The 19,362-nt window shown below is 43.4% G+C and overlaps 1 protein-coding gene across 1 annotated transcript in view; it reads right to left on the bottom strand.

Annotated features, from left to right (window-relative positions):
* Window positions 1-19,362, bottom strand: part of RSRC1 (arginine and serine rich coiled-coil 1) — a 104,705-nt gene that overhangs the window by 23,665 nt on the left and 61,678 nt on the right. Inside the window, exon 6 of the mRNA XM_065747873.1 lies at window positions 14,799-14,850. Within this exon, the coding sequence (XP_065603945.1) occupies window positions 14,799-14,850 (52 nt within the window). The remainder of the gene's footprint in view (window positions 1-14,798; window positions 14,851-19,362) is intronic.

The following is a 19,362-nucleotide window of genomic DNA, read 5'->3' on the forward strand; positions in this document are numbered from 1 at the left end:
GAGAAGCACAGATTTCCAGACAACACGGCACAAGTTGACGAAAGCCCTTTAATTACATCACTGCTGAAAGGAAATCATTGATCAATGGCATTATGGGAGAACCAACCACCCCCCAAAGCAGATGAAAGCAGCTCCCCCTGATTGGGACCGTGCCTCCATCAGTGCCCACGGACACGCGCAGAGCTGCGCTCACACTGCTGCTCTCCTCCCTGGCAGGTGTCACCCTCTAAGCATGGGTTTTGATTACTCTAATTAAATGTAATATCACCAACAGATCTTCATATTGATCCCTAAAACCCCTCTTCGAAACAGAGAATTAAAAGCTCTGGGGGTGGGACTTGGAGGCTAACAGGTAGTTCCAAGGTTTTTCATCTTGCATCAGCTTTCTGTGCTCTATTTCCTAAACGTGCTATTGATTTCTTACTGCTGCGAGCACAAAAACATAATATTTTTCTTCATTAGAGCAACGCTATCTACTGTTACCAGCTAAATAAAATAATCACAAACAACAACAAACATCTTTTTTTTTATAACTGAATCCAACAAAATTCAGCCAAAATAAATGGCAACGTTTGGTTTTAATTGTTTTAGACCTACGTTAATACAAACTTAAGAATCATGCAACATTTCTCTGACATAGTTTCCTTCCAGCAGCAGATGACTACAGCATTCAAGCAGGAATATGTGCACGTCGCATCAGCTCCCACCCACAAACGCAGGCTGGGATAAAGGGAGAAACCCAAACACGGTGCTGAAAAGATGAGGTTGGTTTGGTTGTGCTTTTTTTTTTTTTTTTACAGCCCTGTCTGGATGTTTGCTATTACCAGGATCAATTACCCATTAATCAAATCATAAATGACTATATAATCCCCAACTTTGTCTTTTAAAAACTCATTTAGCGTTATCACTTCTCTCTGGCAGAAATACGCGGCACTAATAGGCACGCTCTCCCCGTGCTACATCTCTCCTTATTCATTTCCTATTCCCTCAGGTGGTTCTCGTTGCTAATGCCCAAATGGCATCAACCTGTTGTTTAGCACAGCCATGAAAAGGCGAGCCTGCTGGCTAATTTACCAAGGGATTAAAGCCCTGCAACCACTTCAATCTGTTACTGTGTCTCGGTGTAAAAGCCCTGCCCGTGACAGCCAGGCTCCCAGCGAAGGGGAAAATCTCATTTTGAGAAAGAGAAATTCAAAGTGGGAGACGTTGAAAGCGATGCCTGTACATGACAAATACAGCTGAACGCAGCAACAGCCTAAAACAGGGGAAGCACAGGGAACAGCGAGCATCCTGCTGCTGCAGCAGGAGTGCTGTGTCTCAATACGCTGCTGCACTGATAACGTACACAACAGCATGCCAGCAGCAGCTGGTACTGAAGATCCTGCACAATTCCTCTCGTTTTACCTCTTTCTCCTGTTAAATCTTCAGCTCGGTATCGATCGGCGAGCACACTGTGCTCACTGCAACAAAGCAGAGTGCTGCTAGCACCCAGCTCTGCAGCAGCACCCGAGTGGGGGACCACGACACCGAAACACACGGCCAGTAATAAATGAGTAACGCCTGCCAGCCCCTGCAGGGTGGGAGCCTCGGTGCCTCTGACAGAAGGTGCTGTCCGTCCATCCCCACAGCAGCACCTCAGCTTCACAAGGGTGCAAAAGCCAATGGCCCAGGCCAGGATCCAGCCTGCACCGACCTGAAGTCTCTACCATCCTCCTCCTCTGTCCCTCACAAGTACAATAAACAACACAGCTCTCATATTTTAACACTTCAAAAAGCGGGAGCAATGATTCATACCTACCCCATAATTAAAATTCTACAGCAAATAGATACAGCCATCACTCATCCAGGCTGGTACGTCCAAAAAACGGGGGAGTTCAATTTATAAACCTATGCAGTACTGTATGAGCTTTCCAGGGAGTCATTGAGCTGAGGAAAGCTGTCTTTTTTTTGTTTGTTTTTGTTTTTAAATCAAATGCAGTGTAGCTTATGAATTTGTATACAACATCACAGCAGCTCCATACAGTAAGTGATGTTTAAATGAGAAAAGGTAAAGAAATATTATCCTCTTATTCCAGTGCGGTGCTGCTGGTGTTAGCAGTACCCCCGGCACTTCCCAGTGCTCGGGATAAAGACTTTCTGAAATTACAAAGTGCCAGATTAAAAAAAAAGATGAACTGCAGCACCGGGGGCTGAGAGAAAACAGAAGGAATCAGCACTCCTAACATGTGCATATTCAGGAGCATTTAACCTGAGGATGTGATACTCTGGCTCCAGTTTCAGTCCATTTTCTTATAGCGAGGAGATGGAATTCTCCAGCAGACGATGACAGCACAGAAGGAGGTGGTGTTGCACACATACACACCGACACTCACGTGAGCACCCTGCTCTCTGTGAGCTGCAAGATCCACCACAGAACAGCACCCAACTCCATTCTGCACTGAGCCCTGAGTCACAGTAACCCAACTTCAGGTAGAGTCAGGCAGCTCAGGGTGGTTGGAAACGTACATAAATGTGCTCCTTCACAACTGAGCTGCAGATGCTCTTGGGCTTCAGGGGAACTGTAAAAACCACTCTTCTAGTACAGCTTCTGTGTTTTCTCTTCTAGCTTCATTTAGCACGACATTACTTGGATGTACTTTAAATAACTGAATGTGTCCTAGGACAAGTTTTTAAAAGAACCTTGTTCCAGACCCCACAACTGTCCCTCTGCTACTCACGCTGCCTGACAGCAACTCACTGTGAACCGTCAGGGATCCTGGAAGCTCTCAGCAGGTGACTGCCAACATCTGAGCTTCTGACACTTACCTAAGACGAAAAAAAGCGCCTTGTGACTTTGCAAGGGAATGCTGGAGCAAGTTTTCCACTAAAAATTCCTGCTTGGAAAAAAAAATCCTTTTTTTTTTTTTTTTTTGCAAAATACAGAAAAGAAATAAAAAGCTCAGCGTTAGGCTCGCTGCTTCAACAAACTGTTATTACATGCTTCACCAGTCCATTAAAGAAAGTAATTTAATCAGTTTGTATTTTCTCAGGAAAATCTCATTCAGAGAAATTTTATTGCCAGCTATCTAAATAGTAAATACTTATTATCCTCTCAAAATGAGTTTTTGCTTGCCAAGGGCAAACCCATCGCTGTTATTGTAGTGCTCTGTCAGAGAAACAAGAAGTTAAAAAGGTTATAAAGATACCATTAACGTCACGGGACTGTCTTGTCAGGACTCAGAAGTGCTTAGTAATTGAGGGCTTTATTCAAAGTGTATTAGCACCCATACAAACGGCACAGCTAATATGACGCTTTAGGCTTTATTTTGTTGCAGCCCTGCATAATCACCTACAAACAGCTGAATACTGTGCATTTATCTGCTGGAGAGCACAGCTCATTTCATCATCTGGTGGTAGGCTGAGCCTTGGAACAAAACGCCCACCATGTGAGGGCGGCCTGGGTGGCAACGAGCTGCGGTCAGAATACATGTCCCAGCACTAAGTGTGCTGGAAAATAAACCCATTTGGTAAGCTTAATAAGCTTTAAAAACTACAGGCATGCTGCAGCAGAAACCTGAAAATAACGCTACGGGAGTTAAAACTCACTTGGATGGGAGCAGCTCTCATGCAGAACTCCTTTCTCACCCTTTGACTCCTGTCGGCACCAGGTCACCCTGCAGGGAAGGTCCCCGCTGCTGGGGGGGATCACTCAGGGTCACCTCCATTGAAGCCATGCATTGCCCAGGCTGAAGTCCTCACTGCCAGGAGCAGCAGGAAAGCCAGCACCTCCCATCCCTGCCATGCCCTAATAGGTGAAGCAGCAGCCAAGGCTGCGAGCACACCACCAGAGCATGCCCTCGTGGTTCAGCCCTGCTGCCTGCCCTCAGAATTGACACCTGAGACACCATCAAGTACTGAGGGTACTGCTAAAGCACACAGAGCGTTCTCAGCCTCATGTCTGCGTTTCCTCCGGTAACAGAGCTCTCTACGTCATAACCTGAGCAGGTTTCACACCACCAGTTTTGGAACTCATGATGGATTCTGACAGCTGAAGGCAGCACCCCACAGTGGGCAGGCAGGAAACGGGAGACGGAAAATGGAAGCACACAGGGAAGTAAGCAATGGCTGTGGTGAAATTTATGCGCCATGGAAAATAACTGGAACAACACCCACACGTATTAACTGCACTTCCCATAATACAGTTCAGGATGAACAGCTTAACATACTGTAGGATGATGACAGCATGATATCCCTTCAGGATTATTTGACTGTTGGAGCCTGGTTATTGCAACGTCACAGCTCTGACTTGTTTGGGCCAAAACACTACATGCGTAAAGCATACTCCAATTGATTTTTCTGCATTTGGTTTGTTGCTCTGCTTTGAGGAGGCAGGGAAATTACTCGTGCATAGCTACTTCTGAAGACAGGAACAAGGAAAGATGCCTTGTCTGTATAAAACAAGTGGAAGATTTCTCTTCAGTGAGTGCTAAAAGCACTAGGGATGCACCAAGAAGCAGCTCCTTGCTTTGTCCCAATGCAATTACCCTCAAGTTTCCTCAAGCTGTTGAACTATGAAGGAGAGATGACTGGAGACATGGAAACAACTGCAACTGAACTCCCCAAGCACTGCCCCACATACCTGCTCAGTTCTCACACCTGCTCTCTTACCAGGTGAGCACAAACAGCCCTTATTTCATGAAGAACCGAGTCCTCCCCGGGTTTTCGTGCCTTGAGTTGATGGTAACGGAGTCAGGATTTCATCTTGCACCACGAGTGTAACTGCTACAAAATCATTAACATTTCTCAGTGCTCTCCAAGGGCTTCAGATCAACAGCTTAAAATGCTCAAAACCTCTAAGACAACACCTTGATTAAATCACTTCAGTGGCTATTTTAACAACACGAAGGGATACACGATGGCTTAAACAAAGAAGTCCGCCCAGAAATCTTAAATAATAAATCACACTGCAGCCGTGTGGAACAGCAATAGAAGAGAACTAAAGGGAAGATCCGACACACGTGCCTCTGTTTGATTGCTCCAGTCAGCTGTGTTTCAAAATATTTTTTTTCCTCACTGGAGTAATCAATACAAGTGATAGAGCAAAGGGCACAAGTTTTCCTTCTCGCCGTTTAATGAAGACACCACTCTGCCCTTTCCCATGCATCACGGTGCAATTCTTCATTAAGCTTGTGGCAACACAGCCAAAATAATTGTCTGCAAATTTAATTCAGTATGAACTCTCCTTGCTTTTGCATATTGATTCACAGTTGGAAGAGTGTGAAATGAAAGCTGAGCTTTTCACCAAGGGCCACAGAACTGCGTGTGTGTACATTTGTGTCAATACACCATTGGAGTGAAGGACAAACACCAGTGTCACCATCCTTGTCATTAGGTTGCTGTTATTGTTTATTTACTCTATTTTTAGGTTTCAGCTGTTCTTAGAAAGCATCCAGGGCAATGCTTCAATTCACTTCCCACTTGCTCTCTCCTTTTCACACTCTTTGGTGTGGGATCAGAAGGAGATCGCTGGTGCCTGTTCAGGTCTCTCTAAGCAGCTTAATGCCAGGCAAGCAATCAGGACTTTTAAATGCTATGGGCAAATATAGCTCTGGGCAGTCGGTCTAAGTTGATTTGTCATATATTTGGGTGATTTTCTTTTGGCTAAACTCTCTAAATGCACTCTTCAATAGTTACTATGCAAAGCTCTCAGAGAGGACTATGCAGCTTTGAGCTACGAGGTACCTTTCGTGAGGGAAAATACTCCTTTGTCTTTAGATAAAATTATTAATACATATACTTCCTGAAATAGCTGAGAGATTGGTATTTGAAACAAAGCCATCTTTTTATCATAGAGACTTATCTTAATATCTACTTTTTAGGAACATTCTTGTTCTCAATATTATAATGAGCCTTTCCAAACAACCAGAGCAACCCTACATCCACAAATGCATTAATATTTCATAAACCAAAACCAAGAACAAATGGAAATCAGTAAAGCCTATCTTTTTTTTTTTTTCAGGAATTGTTCCAGTCTCAGGCATCAGAAGATTAGCCACACAGCAGTGCCTATAAAACGATGGGCAGCCATCCTCATGGAAAGCCAACCAGCACAGCACTACCAGGGACAAACCATCTTCGAAACACACCCAGCACTGTACGTAAAGATTTATTCAGTCAGCCCCTTATAATGATCTCTAAATCTAATGGGACACAAACGCATTTCATCGCTGATGAAAATCTTCAGCGATTGCTAAAATGAAAATCCAAAAATTATTACAATCGAGTAGTTTGGCTTGCAGCACGCATTAATCAGAAGTCATAATAAATCCACATGCTCCTTCAGACAGCACATTAGTCAAACAGTTTTGTATGATAACGACATTGACTAATGGGCTCGGAGTTAGAAGGGTCAATCATAAACTCATCAAATGCTTCATTTAATTTCTTAATTTGGACAAACACAATTTGTTTATGGGAAAGATATCAGGTGTTCTTGAATGAATAATGGCTATGAAACCAAACTCCATTAATCAGCTCTTGATTACAAATGACTCAGAGATTGTTTGTTCTAATTTCATTCATTTGGGTCAACAAAGAAAACACGAGCAAACGAAAGCACTTGGAAAAAGTGGTACCCTTATTACTCTGTGTTTAATAAAGCTGTGATAGATATTCTTTCAATAACTGTAAAACAAGGATTTTATTACCCACATTAAATACCGTTCTTGGTTCAAGTAAAAGAATTAATGTAGATGAGCTATAGGAAGATCACGGAGGGACAAAGGAAGACCTTCAGGTGCTGGACAACTGCACTTCTGCACAGAGAACAACCTGTCTGTTCTTCAGGCTCTTTGGACAGGATGAGCGTGGAAAGCAAAGGAAACAGCAGTTCTGATGTCCACTGCCTGTGAAATGCTTCACGACAACAAACACCTTCAACAAACAGGCACACGAGCAAGGAGAGCTGAGCTGACACCCAACCACCCACGTCTACCAAGGTTCACAAATTCCTGAGGCATTTTCAGGGCTTTATGATTTCTAAACCCCGCCTGTATTTCTGCAATACACCACGAGTCAAGAATGATTCTGCACCACCGGAACGAGGCCTTCAGCATCCCCTCATGGCACGCGCCGATAACGAAAGGCAGCGCCCTGGGCACGCCGAGCACTGTAGATCCTCTCTTTGGACACAATCAAATGCTCTCCGGTCTTGCTGAGCAACATCTTAAACCGAAGGGTGGGAAATTCACAGCAACTTCCAGGGTGTGTGTCCTGGCACAATGTACCTTAGGGCACATGCTCTGGCCAACGTGTTAATGATTGCAGACCAAAGGCGGCCCCCACGTGGAGACGATGGTGCAACAGATAGTGCACAACGAGCAATGGACACTGTGCTGTCTGTATGAAGACACAACATTTCCCACAAGGCATTTTTAAACAGCAATCACTGCACCACCACATATGGTTTCTGCAGCCAAAGCAGCACATAATTAAATTACCGGGCAAAGTTGCTAAAAACGAATTGATATAAAACTTAAGCTAACTGAAAAATTGTCTTTGACTTAAGATCAATAGCAGGACTGCAAGATTCATCTGCACATAATTAGCACACATATTTGCATCAAAATCATGTATACCATATGCTACAACGTTGTTACTGCAAACCTATTAGTTGTAACGCGGGCCTGAGATACTTGTGTTCCAGCTCTCAGACAAAAACTCAGCAAGCAACAGGAATGCTAACAGCTTTAGGTTTATTTCTCAAGGCACTAAATGTCTGCTAGCTAATAAACCTACTGTACATTCACCTCTAGGTTCTGGCTCACATTTTGATGTCAGTATTTACATACGAAGAGGCAGCAATACTCCACTTGGGCTTTTATTTTTTTTTTAAGGGTACAATTTAGCAACTACTCCCGGGCTTCTCACACCAGAAAAAACACACATTAAAACTATGCTACAAAAATGGCTCAAAACAAAGCATTCTTCTTTTTAATGTCTCATAAGAGCCTAAAATAAGTTCACAAAGCAACACAGCATTACAGCTTCCAGAAGTGCATTACTTTCTTTCAGATATTTTACTCTCTACTCAAATTTGTTTAATTAAAACAGCATATTTTTTCAGCAATCGTGAGAAAGAAGTTGAAGAAATTACTGATTAAATAACTGTTTGCTCACCAGTGACACAAAACAGCTGCACATCAAAACCACACACTCCGTAAGGACAAGACCATTAATATGATTTAAAAATAATTACTTGGATTAATGACTCTTAATTATATAGCTGTAGCTTCGTGTGCAGAAAGTATTATTTTTTTTTTTAGCACCCTAATGAGATTATGTAGCTTTGCCAACAAATTAGGAGCAAGTAATGTATGAATAAATGTATTTCATGTCCAGCTGTGTAAGCATTGTGCCTGGCTGCAAAGCTCAGCGCTGTGCACTGACCAGGTGAGCTCCAGAACTGTGTGCACCTTGATGGAACACCTCCAACCCTCACAAAGCACACAGAGTGGAAATCAGCTATCGCTATTTTATTCTAACATACCTTTTCCTTTCACTGCTGCTTTTTATCAGTTTTATTATCATTCACTACATTCATTTGTAATTTTTAAATGCAGAACTGGCTTGGTTCCAAATGCAGAGACTGCACGTGTCAAAATGCACCGACACAGCTCTTCACAGATCAGGCTCTCATGTTGGAAAATGAGTGTTTTCAATTTTATTTCAAACTATCAACAGCCCTTTAGTTTTTCTACTGCTCTGAGACTGACACAAGAGCACACACGGAATCAGACCTGAACTATTCTGACAAAGACTCTACAATAATAAACTGAATAAACTGAATAATCTCTAACGGTAGGGATGAGTGCTACGTGTCTAGATTTCAGTGTGTCCTACAACACAAGCATTAATCACACTACAGCTGATTAATAGTATCGTGTCATAACAGTGGCACATCAGTGCAATGACCTAAAGCACAGCAACCCACCGCCTGGCCCCAATAGTTCAGGGCAACGGGATTCACCCAGGAAACCCAATGAGTCAGTTTCCTCCAAAGGTCTCCTTCTGCCATCATGGTTTTATGACTTCTGTGATCAGTATGCCACATCAGAGCATCATGCAGTGTACTCAGCCTCACTCCACGACACAACCAAATGAGTGTGGAGGTCCAGAAACCTGCTGACCAAGTAGGAACCAGCAGCTGGCCTAGGAACTGGCTTCACTGCCTAATGAGATATTGTACTCAGTTATCTACAAACATTCCAACCAAACCTCAGCCACAAAGCAAAGAAAGGCCACGGAGAGGGCATCAAAATGATAAGGGCATTAAGGAAGAAAAGAAATCAATGACAATTTGTGGGGTTATAAGCAATTAATGCCAGCAGCTGAAACCACAGCAGCAACGGGAACAGCAGCTTCTCCTCGGATTTGTACCTGAGTGTACCTTCAAAGAAAGGTCTTCAGCACCTTAAGCCAACAATTGTGATGTATAGAACTATAGTTCAATGTTTGCTCACAGAATTGAGATTTTCATACAAACAGAAGTGTGTCAATGACACAGCTTAAAACAACCGCTGGATACTGACAGAAATTAGGAGCTGATATCAAATCAGACTGAGCACATTCACATAGAAACTACATTAATAAATCTATTTGTCAATTTTCAGCCACTTTTAAAATCATTAGAATTTTTATTTCTGGATAAAAGAGTATTTTATAAGGTATTTTTAGGTTTCTGTGGTACAGATAAGACATTTTATGTCCTACTTCATCCTTTGCTTATATAAACCAACACACGTTATCCATCCTTCTGAACCCATTTGGTTAAGTACGAATTCAAAAATTGAAAGTTATAATAACAAACCCAACATAATAAATCCATGAGCATTTTATAAGATCATTCAAAGCTCAGTACCAATAACATGAAAGTTTTCGTACTTGTTGCCACCTGCCTCCCTTACTGCTTTGCATAGCTGGCAAGGAGCAAAACAGAGGCCATCCTCTTTAACTAAACAGTTTTTATTAGAGTAAAAGAAAAGCAAGAATCTATGAAGTAGCAAGTGATCCTATTAGTTCCACCAGACTAAAATCATACAGTCTACGTATGTGGTCCTTTCAGCCACATCTGTTATGAGCCATTATGATACCAGAAAGTAGAGAATATCGGACTATATACTTATCAGGCACTGGGAGTGCAAATGAGGATTTTTCCCTCTCATAAAACGCATTATAACGGGGAGATAAAGAAACGCAGTATTATAAAACACTTGCATTCTTGCACGGCCTAAAGACAAAGTACTTCTGTTCCATTATTTTCTCTGTAAGGAATACGTAAAATGTAATAAAGATGCGCGTTACAGAATTAAAAGGTGCAATCTGATAGTGTAATTCAAAGATAATGAGTAAAATAGCTGATACCCAGACTCGCTGCCAAACAGAGCTGATAAACGGCCAATGCTTATTTCTATTCATTAATTTCCACCGCATATTGCTAATGTCACGCCAGCGCCTCACTCCTCGGGCTTCCTTGAAATAAACTCGATCAGGAATTCCTTGCACAAAAACGCCCTATTCTTGAATGCTCTTTCAGCCACAGATTGAAATGCAGATTCCAAAAATAGATCAGTCACTTATTTCAACTCTGGACCTTTGAAAATCCAGATCAATTGCCTTTTGTCACCGTCTCTATAAGGAGAAGAAACGTCTACTCGGACAGTTTTTCAGGCTGCTCCAGTAAGAGCATTAAGATTACCGGTCCGCGAGGCCCACGCGCTACTTCCTAGCAATACATTTCCAAGTGGAATATTTGTCCGTGTTTTGAACTTAATGAGAAAGCACTGATGCCACACAGTGATTCACGGCACAGATTAACCGCCGTCAAAGTTTGGAGGTGTCCTGTTACGCTTATCAGTTTTGGGGAAGGATTCAACGCGTGGGAAAACTTCTTTTCTTATAATTTGCGATATGCACGAGTAATGCTTAATAGCAAAGCAAGCTCAAATCTCCTGTGCTTCCCCGCTCCTCGGTAATGAAGGCTGGGAAAGGAATCACAGACACCCAAGTGGTTTGGCAACTGTAAGTGACAGAAGCTCTGCTAAATCCTCTGTTTACACTGGGGATTAGTGGGAGATTGTGCAGCGCAAAGCGAGCTGGCCATGGTCAAGGGAACCTGCTCCCTGTCAGCCCGGGGGCACCCGCACAAAGCCCGGTCCTGGTAGGAAGTGACCCATAAACGTATTCCCGCGAAGGATTTGCACAAAGCCAGGCTGCCTCATAGAAACTCCATATGACCATTAACTGGCCTGCAAGGCCTGCCAGGAGGCCTAATTACAGGCCTACAGAGCCCAATAACAAAAGCTGAAGAGCTTTAGCCTAGGGATGATCTGCTTTATACTGACTTGAGAGAGTCCATATAGAGCCACAAAAAGAAAGAGGTTTAGCTTTAAAATTCTCCCAAGAGACAAAGCATTGTAGCTAAGTCTGGAAGGCCCACATGCAACATACTTCAGATAGGCTTAAACATCCCACCCTCCCAAAATTAACATTCAACTATTGCCTGCTTAACATCTGCTCGAACGTGGCAAGTTGCTGCGATACTGTCAGAGCACACTAAAAAGGCCTCCTTGTGTCTAAATATTAAGGAGGATAACGGAATAAAGCCACGCAGATACAAACGTGCAGCTGAGACCCACGACAGTTGTTGTAAATCAAAAACCTTAAAAATCAGAGGGGAGTGCTTCAGCGTCTTCGAATGTTGCACTCCTTAATGAGAACACAGATACTGAAATTAATCTGTGCTAACAAAGGAAAGCACTATTTAACAAAGCGTGCAGCAAGGTCACCGCCGTGAACAAAGGGTGGGGGCAAAGCTTCTGGGCACCAACGGATCACCCGGGTGTGCCAACGACCACCTCCCCCATTGCCCCTCACCAGGTGAAAGCACTGTGCTTTCCCAGCCTTCCTAGAGGGACCAGAAGCCATCAGAGCAGCAGCAAAAATCCCAAAGTCCATTGAGAAGAGGCTGGTTTGCTATTGGCTTTCTTCAGAGAAATCGGCTGATAAATTCCAAAGCAATAGCAAAGACCCTAAAAGCACTTTTTCCCAAGATACCCAACACCTTCAAACCCAAACAGGGCTTTTCATTTTGAAAAACACCTCTGAAGTGTGTCCTGTCTACCTGGCATGAACATGGGCTGAGCTCCTGCACTGGCTTAGCACACAGTGTGCAACCAGCTCATGGTCCAAACCCTCATGTGCTTGGAGAGGAGCTGGGAGCTCCCACTTTCATATTTGAACAAAACATCCTGGGATGTTCTGAACTCGGGCAAAGCAATACCCAATCACACACACTTGCTCCTATGCCCAAGTTGAAGAAAATGCACCTAAACAGTTTTCCCTGACTTTTTCTATGTGCTCTGGGCATCGAGAGAAGTCCCAGACAAAACAGTAATGGCAGATAAAGGGCTGTACCTGAGCAAACTTAAGCAGTGCTACTAGCAGTTTCCTTCCTCAGACCACAAGTCCAACAGAACTGCAGCCTGGCTTCTCTACCAGTATGCAGCAGACGTGTCCCAGTCTCTCCTTTCCTGATACTACAGGAACACTACACATTACAATAGTGGCACTGATAAAAGGATATGTCGGAATTTAGACTACTCTATGGGTTAAGCACACAGTAAACAGACTGTAAAATAAATAACTACATTCAAAATTTCAGGGCTACAGTAAAGAGCAGATCATCAACTTAAATAGTGGTAGGACCAGGAGGTGCTGTAAGCAAAGGCCAAACTCATCTCAGTTTGAATTTAAACTTTGTTTGCTCTTACAATAAACACTGCCATTTTATGGACAAACAAGCTTCTATTTATGCACAGTAATACTTCATATACTTTGTAACCCTATATAACCTGTGCATTATTTGCTGTACCAGTGTTACGTTCATCCAAAGCTATTTCCAACATATTAAGAACCAAAAATTTGCTCAGAAAACAGAATAAGTTTTCTTTTAGGTTAATTCCTTTGAAGAACAGAATGATATGGAAACATTCAGAAGGAAATGGGCAAATAATTTTCTGCATAAATTATAAAAAGAAACGTTAGATTACTGTGGGAAATGGCATGGGAAAGGGAGAAGAGAGATGCCAATAGAAGAGGAACTCATCAGTGGAGGTGAACAGGGAAGAGACGTTCCTGAAGCCCTCCCTTAAACTTGTTGGTAATTTGGAGCCCCTGCAGAGGTAGAACCTGTGCTTGTTCACACACCATTGTGTTAACAGCCACTAAGAAGTAGGCAATATATTCTGAATACAGCACAGCTTTTTCCTCGCTTAGTGGGAGCACAGCAATTCCTACAGCACGGCAGCCAGGTGAATGCACAGCTCCGGGTGTACACTGCACTGAGCGCTGCACACATGCAGAGCAGCTTTGTTCATCATTATCACTATAAACGGATGAAAACCAATGTTATTTTCAGCTAAATGTTCGTGCTACAGCAGCAACAATTAACCTCTTGATTCTGAGCTCCTTGAAAAGCCAACGGAGGACACGCAGCTGCTCTGCAATGCTGCAACGTACGCTTCCTTCCGTTTTGTGAAGGGTGAAGGGCGCTCACTTTGTGATGAAAAGATACAAAAGATGGAAACAACAGCGTTAACAATTCCAGCACTCCTCTTAAACCCATTTAATTTAACTGACTGAGCACGGGAATGGGAGCAGGCATGGGGGACGACCTCAGAGGAGTCCCAACACCTACGTAAAAACGAGAAATAACATTTTCCTGTATTCTGTATAGGAGAAATAGATTAACACTCCTGAATCACCCATTAACGGTTGCAGCTTCCATCTCAGTTTCTGACTTCAACTGTCAATACTTAAATTAAGAAGTGCCATTGGTTTGTCATATATTTCTGGAAAATTCTGGGACAGTGATATACAACTCACGGGTATGTTCTGTACACTTCCCAGGTGTTAAATTAGAAAATGAGGTGTGACAGATGTGAGCAGTATAAACAAATTGTGCTTTTTTAGGCTGGCGCTGTCACATCCACTTCATCGTTATATGCTTCAAAGATTTATTAAAAGTTATGGAGAACAACAAATGCATTTGGAACTATACAATATAAAAGGGTAAATGCATTCCTGGGGAAAAATCCAGGAGTGAGATAGATAGGTAATCCTTAAAACAGAAGGGTTCAGGAATGGGAAAATACAAAGGCTGCTGGCAGAAACTGTTGCTTTTAAGTTAAGAAAGCATATACTAGCAGTGAAGGATGAACTCCAGACGAATATATTTATTACAATGCATTTGAAATGTTGAATTTTTTTCCTTTTAAGTGAAAAATTGACTTTTTAGTGGGAAACTTAAAATGGGAAACAACGACACAGATTAATTAAGGTTACAAACCAGCAGAGGAACGTTTCAGAGAGTTAAATACTTCTGCTGCCACTTCAAATAAATCAACATAAGTATTTTCCTGCACTTTCATTCATTCAGCTCAGTGCTAAAAAAAAAAAATGAAGGAACAAAACCACATTGTTGAGAATCCAAAATAGTTTCAGCAGCAGCAAGAGGCCATACCCAGGAAGATGACGTAACGTACTTCCTCTATTTCTCTAGAGAAATTTAGCCCATGCCAGCGATGATGAACACCAGTTTCAGCTTAACCAGAAACCAAAGTAAATGATGGAGAAAGGGACTTGATATGTGCCCAACAGAAAACAATACAATTACTCTATTGATAGGCTTCATTTTTCTGCTATTATATAAGAGAAACACGTAGTCAAAGAGCGCAGCATTACTTAACAGCAAGACTTACCCGCTGCCTCCAGAACCAGCTGCAATCTAGCCTTGGCCTGTTCGGCTGGAGTCTGCAAAGAGAGGGTTTATCAGTGTTCACAAGTGCTTGCACGTTTGACACGCGTGGCCCCGCCAGCACCTCACTGCGTCCCCCAGCACACCCGCCATCCCAAGAGGCTCCAAGGAGAAGCCACCATCAGTGAGAAGCTCATGGTTGAACAGAAACTCCAACAGAAAGCACTGTGTCAGCTCAGCAGCGGCTCAGCAGCCCAGCTCCAGCTCCCTGCCAGGCCTGTGCTGCGCTGACCCCGTTACACATGGCTACCCAAAGGAGCTCCCAATTGGCTCTTAACATGATTAATATGGCAAGTTTTTCACACTTGCTCTGTTATCTGTTTTGATGTCTTCCTTTCCTCAAGGTATTTCTCCGCGTGTTGGGCTGCGGAGCGTGTTGTTGGCTGTGTACCCACTATGCTAATGACTCCAAGTGATGTTTCACTGTGTCCAATGTGCTTGCCATCCCTCTCATTTTGAAGCCACTCAAACGTTTTCACAGTTAAATCTACACACAAACCACATTTGTCACGCAGTTCAGAAGTCGATTATTTCTCTAAGCATCTCACAAGTTAGGGAGGTTTCTGCTCAGCACTAAAAACAAGACACACAGGAACACTCAGTGTTGTAGTTCAGCTCCTGCAGGCAGATATTGCTACCCCAACACTTCTGCTAAGCAGTAACATTGCACCTTCCAGTTTCACCTCACTCACCATGCAAACGCTCATCACAGCCCTGTCCCAGCTGGTCATGCTACACACCAGCTTTACCCCAGGTCTCTCTCAACCAAAGAAACCACAGATTTATTTTTTTTTCTGTATGACCCTAGGGCATCTCAAAAGCAAGATAATGCCACTAATTTGTCCCCATGCCCATGTGGCTATTCGGTTAGGTTGTCAGTAAAATACAAGAGTGTCCTGTTTTGGCCTTGGAGCTGCACTGCAGACATGAGAAACACACACTACATCCTCGTTGACTTGTTCTTTGCTGTACGTCTACAGCATGACATCCCTACAGCTGTCACGAACCGTTTGTTTGCTTTAAGTCAAACTGTCCTAAAATCAGCACCTGAGAACTTGAAGTTTGATGCTTATGATTTAAAAAAATAAATAAAACCAACCGACCAACCCCCACCCCACAAGTTCCCAGCAGTAGTAGCCACAGGGAGCAGGTGATGTGCTCGATGGGCAGCTTCAGGCAAACCTCTGGTGAAACGTTTTGCAGGGAGCAGGTAGGATAGCAAATTTGTTTACCAGAAACAGTCAAGTTCGTAATTCGTAAGATTTTTCCACTTGCCAATAAAACCAGTTTCCTACAGGCACACAACTGCCCTCTGTTCTGTGTACAGAGAACAGCAAAGACCCCCAAAACTTTGTGAGCTCGTTCGTGCCTTCCAGCAGAAACATCTCAGCATTACAACAAGGTCGGTGTCCAGGTTTCTTCCTGCAGATGAGTCAAGGCCTCGTGGCTAATAACCATCACAGCAGGGGCAATAAAGGACAACCCTGCTCGTACTTTGAGAACAATATTGCTGCAAGCACATGCTGCACTTTAAAACAGAACACCAATTGTAGCTGTGTTAAATATAGGTCTCCCCAGCAAGACGTCATTTCCCTAGCTTTAAGTTTCTCTGTCCACACAATTGTAGTCAGTAAAATCCCAGTTTAAAAACCAACACCAGCACAATACCCAAAGGACTCAGCAAATAAGCATCAACTAATAATCTCATATATGATTTTGGAAGGTGAGCACATCCATCCTTCTGTTTCTGTTTCCCATGAGGGGTGCGCTTCAGCACCAGAGGGTGGCATGCAGGCTCTAGTTCACTGCTGGCAAGAACGCAGAGCTAATGGTGGTGAGTGTGCTGTGCTTTGTAGCTGAGAAATTGTTCTATCAAACAAAGGCATTGCGCTCTTTGTATCTATTGTAGTTTCCACGGAAATAAATAGGAGGCATTACTTTCAGAGCAACCTACCCATCTCAGCCAGGAGAGCGCAGCAAAGAAGCCTAACCTACACCTCTCTCTTAAATGGAGCTTCATCAAACTATGCGACGTATTTGTTTAGTACAGGAATGCATGCATTCCCTTTCAGACATTCATTGGGATATTTGGAAAAAAAATACTAATAATTGCCAAAGAAGGAGAAGATAAAGAACCGATCTGCATTACAGAACCACACAGCGGTGTTCAGCTCTGACATTTTCAGACGGTACAGATAATGTTCACTGAGCAAACACCAGAGATTTTCCACAGCTTGCTCCTGGACCCAGAATCATCTTTCCACTAAAACATTATGGAGAAACCAGGATTTGTTCTTCTTACTGCCCAGTATATACATAATTTGCTGTTTGGGTTCCTCATTTGTCTGTTTGTGCCTCAGGTAAACAGCCTAACAGGAACAGAAAACACTGTAAGCTCAACAAATAGGATATTTTCAATCTTGTGGACCTCTCACCAATACACAGTAGTTACCAAAACGTGCCATTACAGTTTTGAGATAGAACGAAGCATAACAAAAATCTTTGATAACTGTGTAGGTCTGACAACGCCTAAATACGATGTACATGAATTCAAAGTGGGGAAAAAAACAAAACTGTGCAAAGCATGGAATAACAATATCTGTTCATCAAACACACAGGCACATCCATACAGGAAAAAGAAAGCAAAAAGCAAGAAGGCAGCATAAGCAACATGCTAACCATGAAAGGGCAATCATTATCCAGGACAAGAAAGGGAAGAGAAGCCAGAAAGCCATTCTGCCCTTTAATGCATGTAAAGGTCTCAAGAAGAATGTGACTAACGATGAAGTGAAAAGCAGAGCTTAACTAGCAAGAAATGCCTGCACACAGGCAGTGCTCTGCTGGGACCTGTGGACGGAGGACGGCTCTCCTGGACAGGGCCAGGGCTGCTACCTGCACCTGGACACGGCAAGGACTGGGACACCAAGCCATCCAGGTCACCCTGTTCATTCCTGCTACCCCGGGGCTGCAGACTTATCCACACTGGGACAGCAAGGTAATGGGAGGGAATGACACAGCCCAACTGTTCCAGCTGGGAGCCCTTTGGAGAAAGGCAAAACACTGGCACAGCCATAAGGTCACAGCTCAAAAGCTGCTGAGCAACTGAATGGAGTATTAGAATTTACTGTTAAAGAACGTTTTGCCTACATGCTTTTTGTCCAATGGAATTGCCATTAAAAATAGAGATCAAAGGAGGAAGCACATTATACTGTCCCTAACCACAATAAACGCTTTGACATGTGCCGTATCTCAAGAGCGTAGGATTCAGAAAATCCCTTTCCATCTATCACCCAGGACAGAAACAGTCATTAAAGGGTTTGGATTTGTTAACTTTAATCACAGCTTCACTGTATGCGCTGCCTTAACCGGGCTTCTCCTACGAGAGACACCTGGGTACCTCAGAGCACCGCCAACACAGCGTGGTCAGGAAACAACTGCTTCTTACCTCGGGATATTAGCGAAGCAAAGCCTCGGGCGTGGGTCACAATGGCTCACTGGAACCGAGTGAAAGGCACGAGCCAACACGTGTGGCAAATAGCCATACAGCTCAAACACATGCCAGTGATTTTCATTCCCTATTCAAATCACTTTGCATACTGCCATAGCAGTGGACTGAGCCCTCCTAAAAACACTGAAAATGTTGGGACTGCTTGAGTTGAACTCTGCGTGAATTCTTTAAGAGAAAAAATACAGGTAATACTTTATCCAGATACATTTTAAAGGCTAAAATAATTCCCAGCTACCTGTTTGGCAGCATCCTGTACAAGTTGTTTATGTTCTCACAGAAATATAATAATCACGCACACAAAACGTCAGCATGATCATAAATAAAAAATAAAGAATTGACTGAATGGAGATCTCTGCATCAGTCTCTTCCCCTGGTCACTGCTGTACAGATTCACATCTTCATCATTTACTCTTTGAAAATGATTCTGATTACAGATTTTTGAGCCCTGGTGGCCAAGAAGGACAATGGGATCGTGGGATGCATTAAAAGGAGCATGGCCAGCAGGGGGAGGTGATCTTCCTGCTCTGCCCTGGTGAGGCCTCACCTGGAGCATTGGAGCAGTTCTGGGCTCCCTGGTACAAAACAGGGATCTGCTGGAAAGAGTGCAGCTGAGGGCTACAAAGATGATAAAGGGTGTGGAACACCACCCTTATGAGGAAAGGCTGAGAGAGCTGGGGCTGTTCAGCCTTGAGAGGAGAAGACAGAGAGGATCTGATTCACATCTGTAAATATCTGAGGAGCAGGAGGCAAAGGGACGAGGCCGGACTCTTCTCAGCAGTGTGTGGTGACAGGACGAGGGGGAATGGCCACAAACTGAAGCATAGGAAGTTCTGCACCAATGTGTGTGGATACTTCTTCCCAGTGCAGTGATGGAGCACTGGAGCTGCACACAGAGCTGGTGGATCTCCTTCTCTGGAGACCTTCCGGACCCACCTGGACACCGAGCTGTGCAACCTGGGCTGGGAGCTGCTGTGCAGGAGTTGGACTCCATGATCTCTGG

Source organism: Cyrtonyx montezumae, unplaced genomic scaffold, assembly GCF_038088225.1.
Source record: "Cyrtonyx montezumae isolate F1298 unplaced genomic scaffold, pur_monq_1.0 scaffold_5, whole genome shotgun sequence".
In the NCBI taxonomy this organism is placed as follows: Eukaryota; Metazoa; Chordata; class Aves; order Galliformes; family Odontophoridae; genus Cyrtonyx; species Cyrtonyx montezumae.